Raw genomic sequence first — 24,046 nt, 5'->3', positions numbered from 1 at the left:
CGGGACATGATACTGCCATGGGAGATGTCTTTGTGTGTGCACGATGCAAGGAGTGCAAGGAAATTAGGCGACAACTCGGCGTTGTTATGGGCCTATATGAGACCTTGAAGGACAGGATGGATGCCCTCGAAGGAAATAAATTGAGGGGCCCATCAAGCTCTCAGCTGCCCACATCAACGCCAGAGCTTGCACTTGGTCATCTTGCAACACAGAGGCAGCCCCCAAGGCAGAATGCGCTGGTCCCACAGGAACTAGTAGTTGTTGGTGACTCTATTGTCAGGAAAATGGGGAACATGCTTTGTAAAAAGGATAGGTGGAACAGGACCAGGGTATGTCTGCCAGGGGCAAGGGTTGATGACGTTGTAGAGCAGATATCATCTTTTAAGGGCACAAAAGGTGATATAGTTGTACACGTTGGCACTAATGACATTAAGAGTAGGAGACCAGAGGAATTACTTAACAAGTACAGGTCACTGTTGAAAAAAAGCCGTGAAGTAGGGTTAAATTTGAAAGTGTCTGCAATTCTGCCCAGACACGATAGGAGGGAGTATATGATGAGAGCCTTGTGGACAATTCGGCCCTGGAAAGATTGTGTAAGGCTCAAGGGGTAGAATTTTTTTCAGCCTGGAATGTACTTGTTAACAGGAGAGATTGCTTCTACAGGAATGGGATACACTTAAATAGAAAGGGTGCAAGAATATTTGCTGATGCTATCGAGGCAGTGTTAGGTGGGTCGGAAAACTGCTAGCTTGGGGGGAGACAAAGACTAATGGATTAACAGTAGCCACTGGCAGAGGTGAAAGAGATTCTTGCACTGCTTCTATTGGAATGAGCAGAAGCCTGAAAAACAAGATGCAGGATATTTCAGAGACTGCTGGAAGTCATTGTGATACAAGTAAACACATGGGTTGTGTTAGGGTAGCTAAGAATAGAAACAGGTGCAGGTATACTTGCGTGTACACCAATGCTAGGAGTTTAGTAAATAAATTTGATGAATTTGAGGTATTGCTCAAAACATCAAAGGCAGATATTGTTGGGATATCAGAGACGTGGTGTCACACAGATATAAGGAATGCAGAACTGGAATTTGGGGAGTACAATGTGTATAGAAAGGATAGACAGGACAGGCGGGGAGGAGGGGTTATGCTATTAGTTAAAAAACACATAAAATCCAAGGAAGTGAAGCCAGTCGACATTGATGGACAGGGCAGTGTCGAGTCAGTTTGGTGTGACATAAGCATAGGTAAATCAAAATTGAGAGTAGGAGTGTGCTATAGGCCTAATGACTCTGATGAGTATAATAAGATATTGTACAGGGAAATAGAATGGGCCAGTAAATTAGAGAGTCTTATAATGGGGGATTTTAATTTCCCAGATATTGACTGGAATTTGTGGGTTGGTCACTCACACACTAGCAGGGCTTTTGTGGATTTATTGGATGATTGTTTTCTACACCAGCATGTTCGGGAGGCAACTAGAGGGAGTAATACTCTTGATCTGATTATCAGTAGTGATTCTTCATGCATTAGGAATCTGCAGATAAAGGAACCACTGGGTGGCAGTGATCACAGTGTGCTGAAGTGGGATTTACTCAAGGAGGTAACTACCATCAGAGGCAAAGGGAAGGGTTTTTGCTTTCGTAAATGATTTTTTGATTTTTTGATTTGGTAGTTGTTGGCGCATCGGCTTCTGTGGCCATATTGCACCTCCCAAGGTTTTTGCAGTACTTTGATCCAAGCCCGAGGCGGGAATCGAACCCGCGACCTTTGGGTTGCCGGGCAGGCACTTTACCCACTCGGCTAGCCCGGTCGGCCTTTGCTTTCGTAAAGGCGACTATGATGGTCTGAGACAGTATTTAAATTCTATACAGTGGGACCAACTGATGATGTTACCAACAGCAAATTCAAAATGGGAAGCATTCAAGGAACTAATCTTGGAAGCTACCAGGCTTTACATACCAACCAAGAAATATTGTTCAAGGTTCAGGCCTAAATGGTTGTCAGATGAACTAATGAGACATATGGCAGAGAAGAAAAATGCAATGGATACATACAAATTAATGGGTGACATGGAAGCCTATGATAGATATAAGTTGGTCTGTAACCAAGTCACAAAGGAGATTAGGCAGGCAAAGGCAGATTATGAGAAATCCTTGGCAAAGGACGCAAAGAAAAACAGAAAAGAGTTCTTTACCTATTTAAACTCAAGAAGGAAAGGGACGAATCAGATTGGTCCACTGGATGTTGATGGTTTAACAGTTGAGAATTCTGCTCAGGTGGCTAACAATCTAAACGAGTATTTTGCATCTACATTCACACATGAGGAGTTATTCAGGAAGGGGAATGTCGTAGGTGAAGTAAACATTGGCAGTGAGCTAGATTATTTTCTAATAACTGAGAGGAAAGTGGAGGAGAAATTGCTGAGGGTAAACATAAAAAAGGCACCAGGGGTGGATGGGATCTATCCAGTTATATTAAAGGAGGCAGCAAAGGAAGTAAGCAAACCCCCTAGCCATAATTATGAGAGCTTCTTTGGACTCAGGGGAGGTACCCATGGACTGGAGATGTGCAAATGTAACCCCAATTCACAAAGGAGGATCAAAGGCCGACACAAGTAATTATAGACTTGTTAGTTTAACTTCAGTTCCAGGAAAATTAATGGAGGCACTGGTTAAAGAAGCACTGCAGGATCATCTGGACAAGAATTCAGTTATAGCTCAGACACAGCATGGTTTTGTTAAGGGCAGGTCTTGTCTGACCAATTTGATTGGATACTATGATGTAGTCACAAAAGAACTGGATGCAGGGAATAACTTTGATATTATATACTTGGATCTTAGAAAGGCTTTTGATACTGTTGCACATGGAAGACTGCTGCACAAATTGGAGCAGTGTGGCATTGGAGGCAAATTGCTGCTATGGATAAAGGGATGGTTGAGTGGCAGAAGACAGAGAGTGGTAATCAATGGACACTGCTCAACGTGGACTAATGTTATTAGTGGAGTTCCTCAGGGTTCAGTGTTGGGTCCATTGTTGTTTTCTGTATTTATAAATGATATTGATGATGGTGTATCAGGCTTAATGTCCAAGTTTGCAGACGATACCAAGGTTGGCAGGGTTGTTAAGGACACTACTGATACTATGCTGCTGCAACAGGATCTGGAAAGGTTGAGCAGATGGGCTGAGAGGTGGCAAATGAAGTTTAACATTGACAAATGTAAAGTACTACATATGGGAAACAGTAACCCCAGATCAGGGGTTACTGTTTCCCATATGTAGTAACTTAAGAAAGGCTTAAGTTTTGCAAATTACAGAGCCTGGAGACTAGGCATCGGCGAGGTGATCTGATAGAGGTGTATAAGGCTTTGAATGGCTTGAGCATGCTCAATGCCGATGGGATTCTTCCTCTTGCTCAGAATAATCACATGAGAGGGCATAAAATCAAATTGAGGAAGGACGGATGTCGGATAGATGTGCGGAAATTTGCCTTTAGCCAGCGGGAAGTTGATTTGTGGAATAGACTCCCATCGCTTGTTGTTGAAGTTGATAGCCTAAATAAATTTAAGGCTCAGCTGGACAGGTATTTCGAACGAACGGAGGGGTGAAATGGGAGTAGTGGTGGTTTTTTTTATTTTTTTTGGCTGATGCTGAATAAGCTTGCTTTCTTGCATCATATGCCTCTACTAATGCTAAATGCTAATGCTAATGCTTTAAGGGCAGAGATTGGAAGAAGCAGGGCGAGCATGATGCAAAGTCGCTGCAGTTTTTAAGGTGAATTGTTTTTGCCACTTCTTCAGGGAAATGTGTTAATCATGCTTCTACACCTAAAGCAATATCAGTGATTGGTGGCTTTTGTGGGAGAACAGCAAATTTCATACCCAGAGTCAACAGATCTATTTGTTCTGTAGATAACCGTTTCTTGCTTATGTGCAATTTGTGGAAGTGGTACTATGCCGATGACAAAATTCAAGGGACTCACCAATTAAAACTGCAAACTGACATTTTTGGCATGTACAGTAGCGTTCAGATTCTCTGACAGCCTGGGAGCACAAAGTATGGTGATATTGGAATAAACAGGATCAGGAACCAAACTTCTGAGTTTGACTAGCAGGGCTGCTTTACCTGTTGAAGCATTTTGTAAATCCTGATGAAGGCAGCTGATTCAAATGTTGAGGGTCTTGCAGCTGAAGTTTTGACAGGCACATTGCATACATTCGCGAGGTGTGGCTATCCCATCAGTACCCTTGACAGGTGTGATCTACAGACACATAACCACATAGCGACCGACAGGAACATCAAAGGTAATGACTCAACCGCGAATGCCTTTATCTTGTACTACCCAAACCTATCACAACAGGTTTCTAGGGTCCTAAAATCGTATGGGATAAAATGTGTACAACTCCCAGGCAGAAAGTTGTGATCCCTCATCTCTAGAGTTAACACGCCAGTTCTCACCTTACTACACAATAGCCTGGTCTACCGTATCTCTTGCCACGACTGCACTAGCTGCTATATCGAAGAAACTGGGAACGGCTTGGCAAATGTCTTTCGGAGTAAGAAAGAGCCATTCGCTTAGCGGACATAGAACACTTGGCCATCACTGAACATGTCTGGTCAACCCACCACGACATTGACCCACACCGCGATGTCGTGATTGTAGATAGGTCCCGCCACTACCGGCGACACGACTGGTTGGAGTCATTGAACATCACATGCTCTACTACCTCAGTCAACAAAAGCAATGGATGTCGTGTCCACCCTATTACTGAAGCAACAATTTTGTTGAATGGAAAATGTTGGCAACGTTTACACATGTCACAACTGCAGGCTTCAACATCAAGCAATTAACTATTGCATGATGCAGTTTCATATACGTGACTGGCAGTACACGCCCTCATGTTCCACTCTTAACTGTCAGTTTGACCGATGAAGGTTACCATAATAACCGAAAGCTTTTGTATGTATTTAATATATGTGTGTTTTACAATTAGTACTGCTGTTGTTGTTGTTGTTTGTTATTTTAGGAGCATTAGCAACTAAGGCCATATTGCTCCGGGATATGCGGTGGTCATTCCCTGACCTTTCCGTATCCTCCGTATTTGGCGGTGACGGGCTCGAACCCCGGTCTAATCAAGAAGCGTGTGCTACGCACTACTGCTCCTTCCCACCTGGCTACGGAGGCGCCTACAATTAGTATTAAACTTGTCATTATTTATTCTGTCTTCCGTTTTGCTCTGTGTTGCACAATAATGCACAGTAATAATGAATCCAGAGCGCACAGGCCTCTTTAATTATAAATCAGAGAAGTTTTTTCTGATTTATTTTCTGCTTTATTAGTTTAAATTGGCATATTAACTTATTTTCTAGAGTAGCTTTATATTCCTATTTACGGTACTTAAGTTTAAAGTAACTTAGATAGAGATTTTGTAGGTATTACTTAGTATCGGAAAGGGTATCAAATCCACGTGTTTACCGTTCGTAAATAGCCGCCATTGTTACGGGAAAATTAATCAGTAAAATCTATTAATCTTGTCGAACTTCACTGGCAATTAAATTGTACTTTTAACTATAACATATAACCACTTAGGTTACGTAACATAAATAATTAGTAAAAATAAATAATTAATACATAACTTGATACGGAAGCTATGTAAAGGGATTTCGTAGATAACACCCGTTACTGAAACAAATATTTCGTAGATAACACTCGTTATTGAAACATAAATATTTCGTAGATAACACTCGTAGATTTCGTAGATAACACTCGTTACTAAAACATAAATATAGCATTATAACTGTGTTGGGATACAAGTTTAGGATTTAATTTTATACTGAAATTGAAATTTTATTGAAAGTAAATTGAAATCATGACTCAAACCAGAGCAGCAAAGCAAAAGGCTCAAGCTAATGGGAATGCTGTGGCTCAGGGGAGAACTGAGGGGGGACAGTTGCCCTCTGAATCACAGCCTTTTAAGATGCAATATTTGCTTGATGTTTGCGGACAGTCAGGTATGGGACATGATACTGCCATGGGGGATGTCTTTGTATGTGTGCGATGCAAGGAGTGTAAGGAAATCAGGCGACAACTCAGCGTTGTTATGGGCCTATATGAGAGTTTGAAGGACAGGGTGGATGCCCTCGAAGGATTACAAGTGAGGGCCCATCAAGCTCTCAGCTGCCCACACCAATGCCAGAGCTTGCACTTGGTCATCGCGCAACACAGCGACAACCCCCAAGGCAGAATGTGCTGGTCCCAAAGGAACTAGTAGTTGTTGGTGACTCTATTGTCAGGGAAACGGGAAACATGCTTTGTAAAAAGGATAGGTGGAACAGGACCAGGGTATGTCTGCCAGGGGCAAAGGTTGATGATGTTGTAGAGCGGATATCATCTTTTAAGAGCACAAAAGGTGATATAGTTGTACACGTTGGCACTAATGATATTAAGAGTAGGAGACCGGCGGAATAACTTAACAAGTACAGGTCACTGTTGAAAAAAAGCCGTGAATTAGGGTTGAATTTGAAAGTGTCTGCAATTCTGCCCAGACACGATAGGAGGGAGTATATGATGAGAGCCCTGTCGATCAATTCGGCCCTGGAAAGATTGTGCAGAGTTCAAGGGGTAGAATTTTTTTCAGCTGGTCTGTACTTGTTAACAGGAGAGACTGCTTCTACAGGGATGGGATACACTTAAATAGAAAGGGTGCAAGAATGTTTGCTGATGCTATCGAGGCAGTGTTAGGTGGGTCGGAAAACTGCTAGATTGGGGGATACAAGGACTAATAGATTAACAGTAGCCACTGGCAGAGGAGAAAGTGATTCTTGCACTGCTTCTATTTGAATGAGCAGCAGCCGGGAAAACAAGATGCAGGATATTTCAGAGACTGCTGGAAATCATGGGGGTACAAGTAAACACATGGGTTGTGTTAAGGTGGCTAAGAGGAAGAGCAGGTGCATGTATACTTGCGTGTACACCAATGCTAGGAGTTTAGTAAATAATGATGAATTTGAGGTATTGCTCAAAACATCAAAGGCAGATATTGTTGGGATTGCAGAGACGTGGTGTCACACAGATATAAGGAATGCAGAACTGGAATTTTGGGAGTACAATGTCTACAGAAAGGATAGACAGGATAGGAAGGGAGGAGGGGTTATGCTATTAGTTCAGAAACACATAAAATCCAAGGAAGTGAAGCCAGTCGACATCGCTGGACAGTGCAGTTTCGAGTCAGTTTGGTGTGACATAAGTATTGGGAGATCAAAATTGAGAGGTGTGTGTGTATAGGCTTAATGACTCTGATGAATATAATAAGAAACTGTACAGGGAAATAGAGTGGGCCAGTAAATCGGAGAGTCTTACAACGGGGCTTTTTTAATTTCCCAGATATTGACTGGAATTTGGGGGCTGGTCACTCAGACACTAGCAAGGCTTTTGTGGATTTATTGGATGATTGTTTTCTACATCAGCATGTTCGGGAGGCAACTAGAGGGAGTAATACTCTTGATTTGATTATCAGTAGTGATTCTTCATGGATTAAGAATCTGCAGATAAATGAACCACTAGGTGGCAGTGATCACAGTGTGCTGAAGTGGGATTTACTCAAAGAGGTAACTACCAATAGGGGTAAAGGGAAGGGGTATTGCTTACGTAAAGGCGACTACGATGGACTGAGAAAGTATTTAAATTCTATACAGTGGGATCAACTGATGATGTTACCAACAGCAAATTCAAAATGGGAAGCATTCAAAGAACTTATCTTGGAAGCTACTAGGCTTTACATACCAACTAAGAAATATTGTTCAAGGTTTAGGCCTAAATGGATGTTAGATGAACTAATGAGACATATGGCAGAGAAGAAAAATGCATGGGATACATACAAATTAACACGTGACACAGAAGCCTATGATAGATACAAGTTGATATGTAACCAAGTTACAAAGGAGGTTAGGCAGGCGAAGGCAGTTTACGAGAGATCCTTGGCAAGGGATGCGAAGAAAAACAGCAAAGAGTTCTTTACTTATGTAAACTCTAGAAGGAAGGGGATGAATCAGATTGGTCCACTTGATATCGATGGGTTGATGACCTGTTGGTGGGAACTGTTGATGACCCTGCTCAGGTAGCTAACAAACTAAATGAATATTTTGCATTGAAATTCACACATGAGGAGTTATTCAGAGAGGGGAATGCCAGAGGTGTATTCAACTCTAGCAGTAAGCTAGAGAATCTTGTAATAACTGAGAGTAAAGTGGAGGAGAAATTGTTGAAGATAAACACAAGAAAGGCACCTGGGGTGGATGGGATCTATCCAGTTATATTAAAGGAGACAGCAAAGGAAGTAAGCAAACCCTTAGCCATAATTATGAGAGCTTCCTTGGACTCAGGGGAGATACCCATGGACTGGTGATGTGCAAATGTGACCCCAATTTACAAGGGAGGATCAAAGGCTGACACAAGTAATTATAGACCTGTGAGTTTAACTTCTGTTCCCGGAAAATTAATGGAGGCACTGGTTAAAGAAGCACTGAAGGATCATCTAGACAAGACTTCAGTTATAGCTCAGACACAGCATGGTTTTGTTAAGGGGACGTCTTGCCTGACCAATTTGATTGGATACTATGATGCGGTCACAAAAGAACTGGATGCAGGGAATAACTTTGATATTATATACTTGGATCTTAGAAAGGCTTTTGATACTGTTGCACAAATTGGAGCAGTGTGGCACTGGAGGCAAATTGCTGCTATGGATAAAGGGGTGGTTGAGTGGGAGAAGACAGAGAGTGATAATCAATGGACACTGCTCTATGTGGACTAATTTTATTAGTGGAGTCCCTCAGGGTTCAGTATTGGGTCCTTTATTGTTCTCTGTTTATGAATGATATTGATGATGGTATATCAAGCTTAATGTCCAAGTTTGCAGACGATACGAAGGTTGGCAGGGTTGTCAAGGGCACTACTGACACTATGCTGCTGCAACAGGATCTGGAAAGGTTGAGCAGATGGGCTGAGAGGTGGCAAATGAAGTTTAACATTGACAAATGTAAAGTACTACATATGGGAAACAGCAACCCCAGAGCAACGTATCAACTCTGTGGTACTACACTGACAGTGGTAGAGAATGAAAGGGACCTGGGGGTAGTTGTGCAGGCAGATATGAAGTTCTCTGAGCAGTGCAGACGGGCTGCAAGAGTAGCTCATGGTGTATTGTCAATGATATATAGGGAGGCAATGGTCAGGCCACAACTAGAGTACTGTATACAGGTCTGGAGGCCTCATTTCAAGAAGGATGTAGAGCTGCTGGAACGAGTACAGAGAAGGGCAACAAGATTAGTGAATGGAACAAAGGGGTGCTCTTACGAAGAAAGCTTAGGTTTTGCGAATTACAGTGTCTGGAGGCGCCTCGGTAGCCAGGTGGGAAGGAGCAGCAGTGCGTAGCACACGCTTCTTGATTAGACCGGGGTTCGAGCCCGTCACCACCAAATATGGAGGATGCGGAAAGGTCAGGAAATGACCACCGCATATCCCGGAGCAATATGGCCTTAGTTGCTAATGCTCCCAAATAACAAACAAACAAACAAACAAACAATGTGTCTGGAGACTAGGCACCAGCGAGGTGATCTGATAGAGGTGTACAAAGCCTTGAATGGTTTGAGCATGCTCAATGCTGATGGGATTTTTCCTCTTGCTCAGAATAATCACCTGAGAGGGCATAAATTCAAAGTGAGGAAAGATAGATGTAGGATAGATGTGCGGAAATTTGCCTTTAGCCAGCGAGTGGTTGGTAGGTGGAACAGACTTCCATCCCTTGTCGTGGAAGTTGATAGCCTAAATAAGTTGAAGGCTCAGCTGGACAGGTATTTCGAATGAACTGAGGGGTGGAAGTGGTTATTTTTTATTTATTTTTTTTACTTTATTTATTTTTTTTTTTTGGCTGATGCTGCATCAGCTTGCTTTCTTGCATCAAATGCCTCTACTAATGCTAATGCTAAATCAATTTTGTTTCGTTTCCTAGCACTGCCAGCACTTGCACTTTCAGTTGGTCCCTTCACCATGTAATAAGTAAATAGGAATGAAGAGAAGATTCTGAAAATTTGTTTGTTATATGATTGAAGATTTCAGTGATGGGGAGCCATAATACCGTAACGTAAAAACCCACAGAATTCCAGTTATCGATATTATTGCAAATGCAATAAGATCAGAAAGTGCAAATTGTTTTATGGTAGTGACCTGCAGAAATGTGTTTTAGAAAAATATCACAAAGGTGTTCAAAAATTGATTCTTATAACAGAACATAAGATAATAATGAAAGTGTAGCACAATTTCCATCATAAAAGTGATATTTTAGAGAGATAAATGGCTTAGTTATATAGCGAAAATTTCAACTTTCAAGGTCTTGGGAATGAATTACCAAAAAAAAACACCAATGTATTATTGGTTTCACATTTTGATATTTTCACAATACCTCCATTTGTTCCAAGGGATGCAAATTACATTTCCACGTTTTTTTAAGATTGCACCGGCCTGGTAAAAAATTATGTAAAGTTGAATTTCCGTAAGTCAAGTATTACATAAGCCAGGAAGTGGCTGTAATTAAAGTGCTCAGCGTGAGTGGAAAGTGAGTGGCGTTATGTTGGTTAAAGGCCTGATTTTTAATTAAATAACAGAAATTTTATTGTGCATATAAAAGCATATCCAGCTTTTTTAAAATAATGAATAATGCTTACTTACAGAACAAAAAACAATGTTTATGAATGTAGCCATTCATAAACATTGTTTGTGAATGTAGTTTTACCTATTTCATAACACACCAGCGATACTAAATTTAAAAGTAACCGTTACCGTTTTCTTCACATGTTATGCAAAATATGTGATGTAAAATTGATTTTCTTAAAGTTAATATAACTGAGTTGCTAAAGTTTGTTTAATTTTTTATATATCGTATTTCCATATACAGCATTTTTTAAAAATTTTACAGCATATATCTATAGGAGAAGTACTTGACAATTTTAAAGAAAATATAAGATGATAATTTAATATTTTAATATATTTTTGACATTAAACTGATCAAAATAATTTACTGTTCAAGCACAAATCAATCCATTGCATTCACAAAGAATAAAAAAAACACAGTTTGCGAAGGGCAAAATCAAAAAGTAAAAGGAAAATGGGAATAAGGAAGACCGCAGTCGTAACGGAAACTTGTATTATATTTTAATTTTTCATCAATTACCAAATAAATTCATAATGTAGCAAGCAAACATGCAGTTCTTTCATCAATTACCAAATAAATTCATAATGTAGCAAGCAAACATGCAGTTCTTACCGGAAGTGATAGGTATCCGGTCTCTGTCCGAAAAGACATCCTGGAACAACACATATTCCAACGGACTCTAGGAGTTCCATAGCATAGAACTCATCTGGTTCTTCATCCCGAGCCTGATTAAGATCATACTTCATTAATTTGGTTGGCAACGTCATTAAAGTTTCATTCAAATATGCCATTCAAAAATACAAGGTATGTGCAAGTGTATGTTTTAAGAGCCAGTATGCAGACAATAATAATGCTGGCCCGCCCTCCAAAATATGGAAAGGTCTGAGAGCTGGCTGTTTGAATGTGTCTGCTTTCAAACACGGCTATGTATAGGCACAATTACTGTTGTACTAATATGCAGGGCACCTCCGCAGCCAGGTGGGCAGGAGCAGCAGTGCATAGCACACACTTCTTGATTAGGCCGGGATTCGAGCCCATGACCATTAAATACGGAGGATGCGGAAAGGTCAGGGAATGACCACCGCATATCCCCGGAGCAATATGGCCTTAGTTGCTTATGCTCCTAAAAACCAAATAACAACTAATGCACAGATATTTCTGGGAAAGAAAATAGTTCCGCATTACACTATTATACCACAAATTTTTGTGAGAGGAGTTCGCTTTTGCTAATTTTTTGAAAACAGTAGTTTTCTATATCTATATAATATATAGGGTTGTTCTGAAGTCTGACAATTTTTAAATAATAATAACTAAAAAGTGAAGTCCCATATAAAAATAATTTTCACATACCATATATTTCTATGGTGCTTACCATTCACCAAACTGTAATGGAACTTTTTGAAATAAAAAAAAAAATAGTAGTCTGCAAAGCAAAGAAATGTTTTCATCATAACGTGGTGCTTGGAACTTACACTTTCACGTTGAGAAGTTTCTACAACACAAGGCAGGGCCATGCAAATGGGGATGCATTTGATGTGCTGCACCTGGTTCCCTAATCTAGGGGGTCACAACCTAGGGAGCCATCAAAGTCTCAATATAAATAAACTAGGCCCCTTAACCCCTTTTGCATCTGGGTTCCCAAGTATCTTTGCACAGCCTTGAAACAAAGCATAACTAGTTTGTCTAAACTATGAAAACAATCATATAATAACAATTGTGCATTCACCTTGTCAGCTGGGGGATAGGAAACTATGGATTCCACCCCTATGTGACTGCGACATGGCACTCTGATCAAGTCAATTTTTCTTGTGTCTATGAAAAGCATCAGTTGTGTGCCATTTCCATGTTGTGCGTGCTGAAAAATCCTACTCCCTCCGCCTGAGGTCAGCTAACTGCAGCCTTGACTGAAGAGGAATTTATATTTTCCTCCAGTCATTGATGGGAATCGAACCAAGATGCCAACTTATCATGTTGACTAAGTTGCCACGGAGGACAAAACATAGTCACTAGTATCCAATGTGCTCCGTATGACATTCGCAGAAGAAAAGATAACTGCCAGATTTTTGTTTCATTTTTTTAAAAGGGCACATTTATAGAATAGCCCTGTTTCTTTGCATTCTGAAATCAAACATTCAACGCGAGGTTTATGCAATCACTTCTGGTGTAATTCAGGTGAAAACAGAATTTCACCCAAGAAAGAGGCACTGGAAATTATCTCCAACACAAAGGAGATTTGATAAAAAAAAAACAAAAAAAAAAAAAAACTGAAGAGTCTATTATCAGTGGTTCTCAACCTTTTTTGCCCCATGCACCCTGTTCACCATATGTTAGAATGTCATTCCCCTCCCTTTCCAAGATTGTCTGACTCAAAAGGTGCATTCCAAATAATATGCATATAATATTGAAAAAGTCTTATTTTTTCTATATTAGTACATATACATTTATTGTATTAATTTTATAGTGGAGTTTTACAAATTCAATAGCAATAGAAAATGTTGATGGATTTTAAAACTTGAATAAAAGCAGTTTTTTTATATTCATAACTAATTACTTAACAGACTAAAAACAAAAGGTTCAATAGAATGCTGTGGTATTGTAATTCAGTTTATTCAGATGAAGATTACAGTCAATGAGAAACCTGTGATTGTTTTTTCTTCGCCAATTCTTGGATACGCAGAGGAGTGCTTGAAAGGGCACAACACAGGTAATTTTCAACCTCCAATCTACTTTGCTGCTTCATTTTCATTTGCAACAGAGTTGAAAAGCCTGACTCACAAAGCTATGTCGACACAAATAGAAGCAATGCATAGATAGCTCTTTCTGCCACCTTTTGGTAGGAATCGCACATCAAGGGCCAAAATTTTGTGATTGATTTCTCATCTCTTGTTCCTGAATCAGTCTTCAGCTCCAGAAATTCATCTTCACAATCAGGAACTTTTTCAACTGACAATTTGAATGGATTTCGCACTAAATCCAACTCCTCATCACTGAGTTCAGGAAAATATCAGTTGAATTCATTTTCCAGTGCTGTCAAATGCTGCAAAATTTTATTTTTTGCAAATTCTGGAGGCACTTGGTCATCACCACTAGCAACAAGAACTGACGAGTTTCTCAAACATTGCAACATTTTTTATCTTGACCTGTCTCTTACAATTTTCCAGCTTGCTCATGAAGGTGTTCAAGGAATCAATGAATTTTATGATGTTTGTATTCCTTCCTTGCATCTGAAGATTCAGTTTATTCAGCTGATCAAAAATGTCAAACAAATAGGCAATGCGCATGATCCATTCCTCATCATCCACCAATGAGGCAAAAAATTCCATCTTACCCTGAACTTCAAAAAATAATTTGAGCTCATCTCTAAGCTCAGATACTTGCTCAGTTACATTTCCTCTTGAAAGCCATCTAACATTTGTGTGGAAAATAAGCAAATGGCCTGCATCCATGTCAATACATAACTGCTTGAAAAGTTGAGAGCTCCTCCTTTGACAAAATTCACAATTTGAATTGTTTGATCCAAAACCTTTCCTAGTGGAGCTGGAAGTGTTTTTGAGGCCAGTGCATGACATTAGATCATACAATGAATGTCTTTCGTTTTTGGAGCTTGCTTTTTCATACTAACTTGAAATCCAGATTTTGTCCCCAACATAGCTGGTGCTCCATCTGTACAGCACCCACAGACATTATCCCACAAAAGATTTTCTGATTCAAAGAAAGATGAAACCTTTTCCAAAATATATGAGGCCTTGGTTGTTGTTTCAAGAGGAGAACAAAAAAGAAACTCCTCTTAAATTATGAACCTGAGTGAACATATCCTGCAAACACCAGCAACTTTGAGCACGATGCCACATCAATTGATTCATCAAGTTGAATTGAAAATAAGCCAAATGCTGCAGACTTGATCTCCTGCACAACTTGATCCTTGATGTCAGTGGCCATGTTGCTGATTCTCCTTTGAACAGTACTGTTTGATAGTGAAACTGCTGCAAGTTTTTTCTCCAATCCATTTCCCAACACAATTTCCACCATTTCGAGATTGCAAGGTTTGATCAAAGTTTCCCCAATTGTATGTGGTTTTTTCTGTTTTGCTATCTCTAGTGCTACAACATAAGAAGCTTCACCAACCTTGTGGTTCACTTCTTGGAATGGCCCTGTTGAATCCAGCTTCATCTCATTTTGAGAGCATTCCCATGATGTTCAAAAAAGCATTTGTCCTTGTCTTTGTGTTGAGGATGAACATTCTGCAAATGTTGCTTCAACTTCGTTGGTTTCATAGAATCATTTGACAAAGCTTTGCTACAAATAACACTTTGAGGCCTTTCTGCTCTATTAATGATGATGGATGTGAATCCATATTGAATATATGAATCATCATACCCTCTTTTTTTGACACTCATGATAGGCTTCAAAATCTGTGCATAAAAAACAAGAAAAAGTCAAATATAACTATAAATGGAATATTTCCACAGATAAAAAAGTGAAATATTTATCTTTATTTTTAATTTAATATATGACATCCAATAAAGTGTGATGTCCTGTAGATTATGTACAATCTGTAGAATTGTAGTTTGTAGAAAGATCAATTAAATGAACCCAACAGTTTGAGTCTGTCAATCTGTGGTCCCAATCCCCCCCCCCCCCCCCCCCCCCGAAACCCTAAAATTCTCCCCTAGCTGAGAATCCCTTATCTAGATCAACGCAGCAGTTCCTCAGCCCCTAACCCCACTTTCTTCAAAAAAAAAAATTCTTGAGGCGCTACTGATCTCAACAATGTTATGCCAGTCTTATAATAGTTATAGACTGGCATATGGGCACACTGAACACTTTAAAATGCCAAAAGGTGTATCAGATTTAATAAATAAAAATAATTTTGGCCTGTGATGATGAAAGCAATAACAACTGTTTTTTTTTTGTCTTCAAAAAAAAAAAAAAAAAAAAATCCATTACAGATTATACTGGTCTGCATCAATTTCTCCCCTGAAAAAATTTCTGACAGATTCTCGTAGGAAATATATTCAAAAATTCAGATATGTGCTTGAAAGGTTCTCATCACCCTCAGTTTTCAAATATCATAGGTTTATGACTGAAAACCAAGACCAGTAGTTGGTTTAATCATCTTTTCCATCTATTTTATCTATTTTTTTTCTAGAACATTTGGGAGATTTCTACAACATTCAAGAATGTTCTAGAATATTGTTATGTATGGAAGAAAAGTCAGGATGTTTCTGAAAGGCTCTAGGGCAGTGCTACTCCAAGTGTGGTCCCCGAACTGTCTGTTACCGGTCTGCAACTAATTGGAAATTGGTCGTGTATGTTACCAGTCCCCAATGATTCATCTGTTACTGGTCCATGACAGTTTGTATTTTACAAAAGTACTGGCCCATGACAGATTGGAAATAAAAGAAACTGATCCTTCACCACAGATAGTTTGAGAAGCACTGTTCCAGAGGTTCTAGAAACTTCTCTACTGGTGTTAGTAGTTTGGCCAAAATGTTTTATGTGCATGCACACACAATTTGTACATAGTTTATACAAGTTTATATATGTAGTCCATGCAAGTACTGGATATATAGTTTATTATATACAAGTGTCAGCCCATAAATTATTCTAAAGTGGGCGACAAATTTTTTAGTATTGAATTAACATCATAAAGCTTTATATTGTTAATGTAGATATTAAGGTGTAAACATGCTAAAATAAAAGTTTGTCGATTGCAGTCTGGGGTTATGAACATCAGGTGGAAATGGACATTAGATTGACGTCCATTTCTGCCAAAGGTCAGTGAAAGAGTTCCTTTTCAAGTCAGGAAAAAACTCAGATGTCCAGATTCTGAAAACTCGAGGAAGGAATATTCAATAAGAAACTATTGATATTAGCAATGTTTGTAGATGGCTTGCATGTTTTACTATAGGAGTTACTGACATTTGTGACCAGCAGAGAAACAGACGACCAAAGTCTGTATGCACTGAAGAAAATACTTAAGATTTTGGATGAAATGACTCAAAAAAGAAAGAACAATACCACATATGCAATACAAGCAGTAGTGTGTTCAAGGAGAAGTGTATTAACAATTTTTGACACTTTAAATTATATGAAAATATGCTGCAAATGGGTACCGAGCTATTAACAAGAGAAATGAAATTCTCCAGGCAAGAAGGAAGGAAGACCTGTTGCAAGAATGCAATAATTTTCAAGGAGATTTTTTAAAGTCTGATGAGAAGGTGATTTGAAGGTGATCAGACCTGGATCTGTTATTTCAGATGTCTATTTCTCCTCCCACTGGGCATGGCCCAAACATCCTCAATGGGAGGAGAAATGCAAGGACCTGGCTGGCCAAGACAGTATGTGCACAACACTCAGAGGAAACCCCTGCTGTATGTGTTTGGGTGTTGTCCTGCTGAAAAATGGTATTAGGCAGCCCAGTAAGAAAGGGGAGACAGATAGGTTCCAGAATCTTGGCGACACAGTTGCAAGCAGTCAGACTGTTGTTGACAAACACCAATGATGACCATCAAAACTGATCACTCCCAATGCCATAACATCAGAAGGGCATGCAATATGGCATTCAACAATGACTTTAGGATCATTGTGTTCGTGACATCATTGCCACACATGTATACAGCAATCATCGGACCCCAAGAAGAAGTGGGATTCGATCCTGATGATCACTCGATGCCATTCTCTATCCCAGTGGCCCATGCACAGTACCATTCCACATGTTGTTGATGGTGGGCAGCAGTCAGGGGTAATCAGTGCAAAGGGAGGTATGCACAGTGGTCCATTCTGCCAGTCAGCATGTAGTGATTTAATGGGTGATGGGGAGTGACAGCCAGCTGATGTCACAGCTCATTGGATGGTAGCCATTGTGGCTGTAGGTGCGGTGTAAACCAGTTTACAGATAACACGATTTTCCCATTTGTAGTCCTCTGTCGTGCTCCACTACCCATTCGACTAGTGGCCGTACCTTCCTGCAGCTACTGTTGCCAACATCTGGGCCCTGTGGTACTGTTGTGGCCCACATGTTCCACTACATACATAACAAGGTGACCACTCAGCCTGTCAAAGGCTGATAATCTGCCCTATGCCGAAGTCGTTGTGTTTCTGATATTGGTGCCGAACGTGTTGTCTCATCATTCTCTATAATCTCCTTTCACTATAAAGGTGATTTCTGCAAGAAAGAAGTGTATTAACTGTGTCACATCAGTGCCTGATTAAGGTATGGACTAGCAGGGCTCTTATTCTGGGTGCCATTCTTTAAGGGAAGCCAAATTGTACAAATCATTAAAAAAAAAAAAGAGTGCCAAAAAATCTGCTCGGGGTGCTGAAATACTTTGATCCAGCCCTGCATCACAAGCATTGTTTTGAACTCCATGATCTTTACATTTTTATATCAACCAATGCTTGAGCCTGATCGGTTCCACATTTTAATTATTTGTATATCTCAGCACAACTCATCTGCCTGCCGATTTGCATGGACTTCCAATCATTCCTTCTGGGTGCAGCAATTTCAAGCTCACAGAGTATATTTCCAAACACTTGATAAGCTTAATAAGGCTATAAAACAAAAGAGAACAATCTAACAGAAGACCAGATCACACTACATCATGATAATGCCACACACACTGCCTATATGACTCAGATGAAAATCACAGACCCAGTGAAGAGAATCTTGCCTCATTCTTCAAAACGTTCAGACTTGGCTCCATCTGATTTTTTTCCTATTTGGACATACAAAGAGATATCTTCACGGAAAAACACTTTTTTGAGTGATGAGGAGCTGAAAGAAACACTGATAAGTTGATTTTCCTTTTACCAACATGCATATGTGAGTTGGAAAGAACGATGGCAAAAATGTATTGATAAACAAATGATATACACTGAGTGATCACTGAATTATGACCACTTATCTAATATTTCATAGGTCCTTCTTTTGCCCTCGGTACAGCAACTATCTGATGTGGCATCGATTCAACAAGATGTTGGAAGTGTTTGGCCAACCGAGCTGTGTGTAATGCAGTCAGCAATGAAGGTATGGAGGTGATTGGTATATCCAGACGCCTGATATGTCTTTCAATAGTGTCCCACAAGTGCTCTATGGGATTGATATCGGGGGGAGTTCGGAGGCCAATCGATATGCTGGAAGTCAGAACTGTGTTCCTCAAACCATTCCTGCACAACAAGTTGTTGTTGTTGTTGTTATTTGGTTTTTTAGGAGCATTAGCAACTAAGGCCATATTGCTCCAGGGATATGTGGTGGTCATTCCCTGACCTTTCCGCATCCTCTGTATTTGGTGGTCATGGGCTCGAACCCCGGTCTAATCAAGAAGCGTGTGCTACGCACTGCTGTGCACAACAAGTGCCAAAATACCATCGCCATTCAGGAAAAAGTGTAACATAGCAAGGTGTACACAGTCAGCAAGCAGCTGATGATAGCGGAGACCAGTGATACGTTGTTCCACATGCACCAGGGGTCCAAGTTCCTGCCAGTGAAACATGCCCCACACCATACAACCGCCTCCACCAGCCTGCACTTTTGATACCATGCATGATGGATCAAGAGCCTCATGCTGTTGATGCCAAATCCATACATGACCATCCACGGTGTGGAGTAAATAATGTGACATATCCGACCAGCACACCTTCTTCCAGTCTTCTAATGTGTAACTTGCATGCTCTTTGCACCAGGTGAGTCTTTTATGCCAATGAACCTTGGTTAGGAGAGGATGCCGCAGGGGTCATCTGCTGGTATAGCCCATACATATGAGTGTGCAATGCATGGTCATGCCAGATATTGTTTCGGGTTGGCACATGTTGTATTGGGTAGTCAACTCTTTAACAGTGCTGCGCCTGTACGAGTTGTTGGACCCGGCGCTCACCTCTAACCCTTTATTGATCTTTGCAGTTTTGCTGGCGGGTCGTTGTTTGGCCATTTTGACGTCAGTCCCGGTACACTTTAACTACAGTGGCTCTCAAACACTCCACCAGTTCAGCGATTTGGGGAATCAAGGCGCCAGCTCGTCGAGCACCCACAATTTATCCTTTATCAAAGTCTGATAAATCCTTCCTTTTACCCATCATGCTCAGAATTTTACTACCTACCGAACCACTGACACGTTATCTATGCTATGTAGATTGACTAACTCTGCACTCTTGTATCTTACATGGTCAACAGGTCGCATTCAGTTTTCATAGGGGTGGTCATAATTCAGTGATCACTCAATGTAAATTTTAACTTTATTATTATTATTATTATTAGCCATATGGTGCATGGAAGCCCGAGGGTTTAGCTGCATCATAAAAAAGAATAAATTTTAGTTATCCTGAGAGAGAGAGGGAGATTGGGTGTGCCAAGCTCATACTCACCAGATGTGAGTCCCTGTATCTGTTCTCTTTATAGTTTTATGAACAAAGAGGCATTATGTATGGGTAGATGCTTGTATGTATGTGTATATCTACAGGGTGTTTCAAAAACAGCTTTACAACTTTGAAAGCATATATAAATTTATTTAGAGGATGTACACAATATTTTGGTATGACAGAATGTAGCAAAACACTTCAAGTTTTACCTTGGATAGTTATGGTTCAATGTGACTTCCATTTGTAATGGAAGTCACATTGAAATTTGTAATTTGAAAATTACAGAGTCCAGAAATCCCTCATTGTCTTCTATCCGATGTAACATTTGCATACAGAATTCTATATGAACCAGCTTATCTGCATTCATAAGGTGTTGCATGATGGATAATTTGTACGCCTTTAAGTGTAAACGTTTTCGTAACACTCGCCACACAGTCACATGTGAAATACCACTTTCCCGAGACGCACGTCGCATTGACTTTGAATGAAGCTATCCCTAACCCTTTCCACGATATCGTCAGGAACACGTGGCTGACCAGGTGACTTGGCATGGTGCACAGAACATCTGTTCTCAAAAAAATTCTTGTGCCACGTGTACATTGTAGGCCTACTGGGAGGTTCCTTGTGATACTGTGTGCGAAACTTCCTTTGAACTTGCATTGCAGACTTGGTTTCTTCAGACCAAAATGCACAATGAGCCCACTCTGCACCTGTGAAAGTTGCCATCCTGATCTCAACTGTCCTGGAGCGCTTGTGATGGTGGTAGTAGTAGTAGGTTCTACAGTCAATGTGCATTACACTTGAAGTGTATTGCTACATTCTGACATTTCAAAATATTATGTATGTCCTCTGAATAAATTTATATACTCTTTCAAAGTTGTAAAGCTGTTTCTGAAACACCCTGTACGTGTGTGTACACACACACGTACAACACACGTTCTGTACACACACACACACAGTATTTATAAGATTTTTCTGCATACATATATATACACTGCCCTACCATTAATATCCGGACACCACTCCATGAATGGGGAAACAGATCCTATGCATGTAACACGTCACAGAACCTGCTATAAATATGCACACTGGGCTTTGAACAGACAATTGCAAATGTGGGCATGCAAGATGACACGTTCAACAGAATTAATAGACTTCCAATGTGGAATGATAGTAGGATGCCACATAAGCAAGTGTTCTGTACGAGACATCGCAGTCACTCTGGGGATCCCTACGCTCGAGCCTGATCGGTTCAAGGGAACCGATCAGGCTCAAGGTTAGTGAGGTCATATGCAAATGGAAGAGAAATGGGACCGAATCTGCCAAAAAACAGACTGGTAAACCCCGAAAACTAATGGGACAAGAGAATTCTGCGAAGAACTGTGCACCAAATCGTAATTTGCCATTGTCTCAAGTCACACAAATCCTCTGTAAGAGTATTGGGACTAATGTCAGCACTAGTACAATACGAAGGACACTCCATGATATGGGTTACAATGGCCATGCAGCTTTTCACAAGCCATTGATCACCTTAACAAATGCTAGATTCCAATTAACAGGTTCGCACTCTACCAGTCTGATGGGTGTTCCTGGGTGTAGCAAATGCCAGGGGAACAGTTCCTTCCTGATTGTATCCTCCCAGCAATGAAGTTTGGTGGAGGCAGTGTCATGGTATGGGGCGCCTTTCATGGTTTGGCTTAGGCCCATTAGTCATTATCGACAAAAGTATGAATGCTGTGTAATACCAGAACATCCTGGACAATTATACACTTCCAACATTATGGCAATACTTCTGGGAAGGCCCATACCTGTATCGGCAAGACAACATGCCATGCCATACTGCTCGAGTCGTAACAGAGTGATTTGAGGACATGGGTGTGAAAATGTGGGGTTGGCAAGCCCAGAGTCCCACTCTGAACCCTATTGAGCATCTTTGGGATGTATTGGATTCTCGGATATGTACATGTTGAAATCGCCAAAAGAACAAGGCCGAACTAGTGGCTGCATTAAGGGCGAAGTGGAGGAACATATCACCTGACATTTATAAAAAGCTAATTGAGAGTATGCCGCGAAGATTGAAGGCCGTCATAAAAGTAAAAAGGTTTTCGCACAAAATATTAAATGACACAATAAAAGCTTTTTTTTTGTCTAAAGGTAAGAAGTGTCCGGATGTTAATGGTAGGGCAGTGTGCATGTGTGCACATGCACACAGTAGAGCATCGAAAATCCAAACATTAATTCGAAACATCAATAATCCAAACGAGCCAGCATTTGTTTATTTTTAATGCTGGTGCCACAAAATAATTGCAGTAAGTGCTGGTTATTGTGATGATGCAAACTGAATTTTCATTCTATTAAATGGCAATGCTAATAAGCAAAAATCAGAGGAATATTATCCACAGGCTACAAAAATGACGATATAAAGCACAAACATACACATTTATTACCTTATGAATTAACGAAATTAAATGATACATGAAAATCAGAAGAATATTATCCAGAGTTTAGCAAAATAAGAATAAATTTACGCTTACATACATAGCTTAATTAATATAGATACTAACTAAACATAACACTTTGTAAACTGATATTATTATTATTTCACACACTTTGTAATCTAATATGGTTTACCAACGATTTTATTCCGAATGTCAAGAAGTATAAAAGGAAAGACATGAATAGATGTGCAGAAGTTTGCCTTTAGCCAGCGGGTAGTTGATTGTTGGAACAGACCTCCATCTGTTGTTGTGGAAGTTGATAGTTTAAATAAATTTAAGGCTGAACTAGACAAACATTTAGAGTGACTGGATGGATGAAATGGGAAGGTTTTTTTTTTTGGCTGATGCTCTATAAGCTTGCTTTCTTGCATCATATGCCTCAACCTTGCAAAATGGGCAAGGTCTTGCTTATCCTAGACAATGTGCCATCACATTCTTCAGTAGAAACATTAAACAAAATAGAAGAGAGATTGGAGGTCATGTTTCTTCCATCAAACATTACAGTACTCCTCCAACTGATGGACCAGGGAGTCATCGAAAAGTTGAAGAGAATCTACAAAAAAATGAAGTCTTGCATCATTTACTTTTAACAGAAAGCATCGTAGCTTTTTTGAAAACGCTCAGTCTCAAGGACAGTTGCTATATGTTAGCAGAAAAGTGGGAATCACTCACTGTGCAGAATTTAAAAAATTCTTGAAAAAACTGTGGCCTACTGCAAAAGAAACTGTAGAAGTTAAGCAGAATCGAACTGAAGGAAATGAGGGACAAGTACTGAATGAGATGATCAACTTGTTTCAGTCAACCCCTGGGTTTGAAGATTGCAATGAAGGTGATGCAAGGGCATGGATGGAAAATGATACTGGTGCTACAGGGTTTCCTGTTTTAAAGGAAAACAAAACTGCGAATGTAAAAGAAACTAGAACTCCTGAAAATGATATGGACGAAGAAGACTATGAAGAAAATGACATGAATACTGGGCCTAAGCATGCTGAGGCATTTGCCGCACTAGAGACTGCAATGGTTTGGTATGAGCAATAAACTGAATGCTGTCCAACTCAACTACTCTTGCTGAACAGGGTGAGAGAGCAAAGAAACAAAGTTCGAAAATGGTGCAACAAAAAATAAGTAATTATTTTCATTAAAGCCTATATATATTATATGTTATTGTGGCTGAAAGTTCCATTTGTTTTGTTATCTATGAAAAAAAATACATAAGTACAACTTGGTGATTTTATTTCTAAACTCACTAAACCTTTTTTTTTTTTTTTTAGTTTCCAGAACAGTATTTTTGATAAGTTTGAAAATCCAAATGAATCAGAAGTCTGAACTACTCCCGGTCCCAATTAGTTCAGATTACCAACACTACTGTATGTGGCTTTTGTTATTGAGCAGATCTACTCGTCTATTTTGCATCATGATGCAAAGATAACTTGTTAGTATTAATCTTATACAAGTATACTCATTTTGTGTACATGTTCATTGTGGT

The 24,046-nt window shown here is 39.9% G+C and overlaps 1 protein-coding gene across 3 annotated transcripts in view; it reads right to left on the bottom strand.

Annotated features, from left to right (window-relative positions):
- The window catches only part of LOC150078379 (alanine aminotransferase 2-like), a 107,204-nt gene that overhangs the window by 10,284 nt on the left and 72,874 nt on the right, over positions 1–24,046 (bottom strand). For 2 of the 3 annotated variants that reach the window (XM_090385397.1, XM_090385399.1), the window contains one exon: positions 14,514–15,117. In XM_090385397.1, coding sequence (XP_090241523.1) covers positions 14,872–15,117 — 246 coding nt within the window. In that variant the 3' untranslated portion in view covers positions 14,514–14,871. Of the gene's footprint in view, positions 1–11,317; positions 11,431–14,513; positions 15,118–24,046 lie in introns of those variants that run through there. The other variant, XM_090385398.1, reaches the window with a different exon arrangement.

This window comes from Mastigoproctus giganteus, chromosome 11 (assembly GCF_048544385.1).
Source record: "Mastigoproctus giganteus isolate SK-2022 chromosome 11, ASM4854438v1, whole genome shotgun sequence".
Lineage (NCBI taxonomy): Eukaryota > Metazoa > Arthropoda > Arachnida > Uropygi > Thelyphonidae > Mastigoproctus > Mastigoproctus giganteus.
Note: the sequence above shows the minus strand (reverse complement) of the source record. Positions and strands in the feature narration are given on the sequence as shown.